General features: G+C 38.7%; 1 protein-coding gene across 1 annotated transcript; it reads left to right on the forward strand.

Moving 5' to 3' along the window:
* Nucleotides 1-863: 863 nt before the first annotated feature.
* Nucleotides 864-4,871, forward strand: LOC111402258 (zinc finger BED domain-containing protein DAYSLEEPER-like). The gene is made up of 2 exons (XM_023030429.1): nt 864-1,052; nt 2,593-4,871. The coding sequence occupies exon 2, from the start codon at nt 2,603-2,605 to the stop codon at nt 4,718-4,720; it is 2,118 nt and encodes a 705-aa protein (XP_022886197.1). The 5' UTR covers nt 864-1,052; nt 2,593-2,602; the 3' UTR covers nt 4,721-4,871.
* The last annotated feature ends 161 nt before the right edge of the window (nt 4,872-5,032 follow it).

The following is a 5,032-nucleotide window of genomic DNA, read 5'->3' on the forward strand; positions in this document are numbered from 1 at the left end:
AACTAAAATCTCTACATCACACTAATAAAAACACATTAAATACAATAATCGTACAACACACGATGGCATCGACTAGAACTAAATAAAATAGAAACGTAAAAAGACGAGAAAAAAGAAAAATAAAAAGAAATTGATCTTCCTATCGTACTTCCAATCCCTCAATACTCCATCGTTATCGAAGAAAGCCAAACTAGAGAGAAACAGAAAAAATAATTAATAAAAATATATTAAGACGAGAACAAAATCGTTGAAAAATGTAGTTTAACCACATTTGAAAGGATTATTGGTAATTAATCTATGATTAGATTTTTGACTTAACTATTATCCAAAAGATAAATGTGGCGAGATGACAACTAATACACAATATTTTCAAGAGTTTTAACTAAGCATCTTTTCTCGAGATTTTCTGATACTCTTAAGCATACCAAACATCTTTAAAAAGGAGGCCACATGCAAGTTACATTAACATAATTTTATTTTTTATTTTTTAAAATCAATTTGAACCAACTTGCACAAAAAGTAATAATTCAAAGGTGTGAATACCTAGAAAATATGATGGGGACCGAAGTGCTCAAGAGTCAAGAGGCATGGCTTAGGGACCGCAAGTGCAAAATTCTCAATTGAAATGGGACAATTGTGTAGATGTAGTCCCAAGTTGTTATTTTCCAGTGGGCTATAGCGTCCCTATCATATCCTAACCCTAAGCCCTAAAGGTGGGCTGTGGTCCGTCCAACCTTGAAAATATAGGACTATAGAAACACCAATATACACAAAATTCTCGCACATTTAAACGTTTTGTTGGACCTATAAAGTCCATATCCAATTCAATTTAATTTGGTTACGTTTTTTTTATCGATTCCCCACCCCAATAAACCTTATCACTTCAACAACCTTAAAAAAGTATAGGTCCAATTTAATTGGCTCAAGCCCAATTCTCTCTTTCTCTCTCCTCTCCTCTCCTCTCCTCCGTCGACTTTCTCTCTCCTCTTCTGAAACCCTAGATTTGGCTCTCTCGGAGAGCTGAAGAAATTGATCGAGATTTAGCAACCGAGGTTCGTTTATCACCTTCGTTTCTCTTATATCTGTTTTTTAAGGTGCGAATGTCTAGATCTGAATGTGAATGTATTCCAACGGCGTGGACCTTGTGTTTCTCGATTTCGATCCAAAATTTGATGATTTTTTTTCTTGTTTTAGTTGATGAAGTTATGGTTCTATTTTTATTTTTTTTATTATTCTGAATTGTTTACTGTGATGGATTTGGATTTCTTTCGAAGCATTTTTTCAGTTGTCGTACTGTTCTGCAGCTGATTTACGGTGTGTTCAGATGCTTTTTACCGTGAATTTTTGGGTTGTTATTGATATTTTTGCAATGAGTAATAGATTCGTCTTTGTACGTTCTGATATTCGAATTTTGGGGTTCAAATATTTATTGGGCTTTGTTTGATTTTTTTAAGCCCATGATTGATGAAACTCTAGATCTGTTTTTTTCTAGTTGTTGTGTTTGACTTTTGTTACAGTAAGCCCTTGTTCTTTGTCCCAGTCATTAATGACGTGCGTTTAAAAATACTTTTGTGGGCCATGGTTAAGGCCCGTGTAGCCTTTTAGATACCCTATACCCTACTACTCACCCAGTCGCCCATATATAACTTCTAGTTTTGCACGGGGCTGGATACTGAACCTTGTTTCTGATACTGAGTTGCACTATATTGTATCATGTTGGATCTATTCTTTTTTGTCATTTGGTTTTGCTCACCTCGAGCTAATTGCATAATAGAATTCTAAGATGTAGACCAACTTAACACGTCCCTCCTTTACTTTTGCTGTTGTAATGAAATAATTTAGAGAAATTAATAATTTGTTGAGTATGATTGTAAGGTCCGTAAAAAATTGGTTTTTTTTCTTTTTTTTCCTTCTGCAATTTGGATTAGAATTTTATTCGTTTAAGAAAGACTTGGACAATTTTATTTAATCCCTGTTTGGTAGTGATTAAAATTCAAATTTTAATCTAAGTCAAGTGAATAATTAATTTTAACCATATATTTCATGGGTCCTATAACTTTCCAACCACACTTTTCACCAACTTTTATTAAAATTTACTAAAAATCTGATTTTAAATCCACTAAATGAAAGTTACTTTCCCAGCTGTGCAATAGAGCTTGGAATTTTCCATATAACGTCCAAGGGGTTCGGTATTCTGTTGGCAGTGTATGCACCTGGTCTATGTCGGGGCTTTTATATTTGTCTGGTTTGTGCAAATGAATGTATTAACACTATTGTGGAGCCGGAGGTGAATTTCAAAGATGACCACACTTTCTTGGCTACAATGTCTGCTCACAACTTCTCATGTTTTCAAACCCCCCTTATAATAGATTTAAGAAAAACAGCATGTGTTTCAACTATTTACATAAAGTTATAAGATGATCATTTGACACAATATTGTGGAGCATTCTGTGCTCGTTTCAGTCTGCAAACAAATGATAATCATCCCCTTTGTTTACTCGTCTATGGCTTTACATTGAATGTGTGTCTCCAGGGTTGATCCATATTGTGACTCAGTTGTTGTAGGAATTAATTTGTTTTTCATTTTTGCAGAAATTTTATAATGACGTCTCTCGAGATGGAAAATCCTACTGAAGTCATGAATAACGAGCTTGTCCCAGTGGACACCCAACCCGATGAACCCATGAATTCAGATATGCAGATTGACAATTTAGAGACTCAAATCATCAACACACAGACACCAGTCAATAATATAGAGGCACAACCCATGAGACGTAGGAAAAAGAAGTCCATAGTTTGGGAGCATTTCACTATTGAAACAGTTGGTGCTGGTACTAGAAGGGCTTGCTGTAATCAATGCAAGCAGTCATTTGCATACAGCACAGGCTCTAAGGTAGCTGGCACAAGTCATCTCAAGCGTCACATAGCCAAGGGAACTTGCCCAGTTGTCATGCGTAATCAGGAGAAGAATCAATTAACCCCGTGTAGTGCCCCTTCAAAGACAGGCACATATTCTGATACACCAAAACGACGTTACCGAACAGCCAGCATACCTTACTTTGCATTTGATCCCGATCGGTGCCGACATGAGATTGCTAGGATGATAATTATGCATGACTACCCCCTTCATATTGTTGAACACCCTGGTTTTGTGGCATTTGTTCATAATCTTCAGCCTCGTTTTGACATGGTGAGCTTCAACACTGTACAAGGGGATTGTGTGGGTACCTATCTAAGGGAAAAGCAGAACATTCAGAAGCTGTTTGAGGGGATGCCTGGGCGTATCTGTCTTTCACTGGACTTGTGGTCTTCTTGCCAAACTATGGGCTACATGTTCGTAACAGGGCAGTTTATCGATAGTGACTGGAAAATGCACCATAAACTCCTCAATGTCATAATGGAACCATATCCTGATTCAGACACTTGTTTCAGTCATTCTGTTGCTGCGTGCCTTTCTGATTGGAGTATGGATGGCAGGTTATTTTCCGTTGCCATCAATCAATCGCTGAATGATGCTGCAGTTGATAATCTTAGAGCTCTGCTCTCTGTTAAGAACCCCCTCGTTCTTAATGGTCAATTGTTGGTCGGAAATTGCCTTGCTCGATCTCTAAGCAGCATAGTCCTAGATGCGTTAACTTCTGTGCAGGAGATTGTGAATAAAGTCAGAGATAGTGTCAAGTATGTGAAAACTTCAGATTCACGTGAGGAGAAGTTTCTTGAGCTGAAACAGCAACTTCAAGTGCCAAGTGCAAAGAGCCTTGATATTGATGACCAAACTCAGTGGAACACAACTTACGAAATGTTGCTGGCTGCATTGGAGTTAAAGGAAGTCTTCTCTTGTTTGGACACTTCTGATCCGGATTACAAGGATGCCTTATCAATGGAAGACTGGAAGCAGATTGAGACTCTATGTACTTACTTGAAACCCCTCTTTGACACAGCCAATCTCCTGACAACTCCAACTATGCCTACAACAAACACATTCTTCCATGAAGCGTGGAAGATTCAGTTGGAATTGGCACGTGCAGGGGCAAGTGATGACCCTGTGATCAGCAGTCTGACCAAGTTAATGCAGGAGAACTTTGATAAATACTGGAGGAGTTGCTGCTTTGTCTTAGCAGTGGCGGTAGTTATGGATCCACGATTTAAAATGAAGCTTGTTGAATTTAGTTTTTCCAAAATATATGGTGAAGAGGCTGCCTCATATGTGAAAATCGTCAATGAGGGAATCCATGAGCTCTTCCTTGAATATGTAGCTCTTCCGCTGCCTCTAACTCTCACTTATGCTGAAGAAGCAAATGGGATGACTATCGAGTCGGAGGATCATCAGGGAATTGGACTCTCAAGCAATGGCCTAGGACTTGCAGATTTTGACGTGTATATCATGGAGTCTGCAAGCCAGCAGTCGAGATCGGAATTGGATCAATATCTGGAGGAGTCCCTGTTACCCCGTGTCCATGAATTTGATGTGATAGGCTGGTGGAAACTAAATAAAGTGAAGTACCCGACTCTGTCAAGGATGGCTTGCGATGTCTTGTCGATACCAGTTTGCACCGTTCCTAGTGCTTCTGTATTTGATACCAGACGCAAGGAGATGGACAGTTACCGATGTTCACTACGACCCGAGACAGTGGAGGCCCTTATCTGTGCAAAGAATTGGCTTCATTCTGCAGCAGTTGATACTGCACTATCTCCCGTAAAAATGGAAGTTCCAATTTAGTATGTATTTCTGTAGTGTTTTGAGTCATTTTCTTGATCCAATTAGGTAGCAATATTCCACTGCCTTTTAGGTTTTAGTTCATGTCTTTGATTGATCTTACTTTTATAGTTCTATAATTTTAATACATAGATGTATTTTGTTTAGCTCTTTATCCTGCGTTTTTCCCCAAGTTAAGAGCTGCTGCCCATTCTGGGGTCGTTTGTGTGCACGAGTGATACTGCTTGCGCACATGTCTGTCATTGGATTTGCGCTGCTTCCAACGAGTCGTGGTTGACGTCGACCCCTCCAATCTCAGTGACTGAGAGCCTTCTG

The sequence above is a fragment of the Olea europaea genome, chromosome 10 (genome assembly GCF_002742605.1).
Source record: "Olea europaea var. sylvestris chromosome 10, O_europaea_v1, whole genome shotgun sequence".
In the NCBI taxonomy this organism is placed as follows: Eukaryota; Viridiplantae; Streptophyta; class Magnoliopsida; order Lamiales; family Oleaceae; genus Olea; species Olea europaea.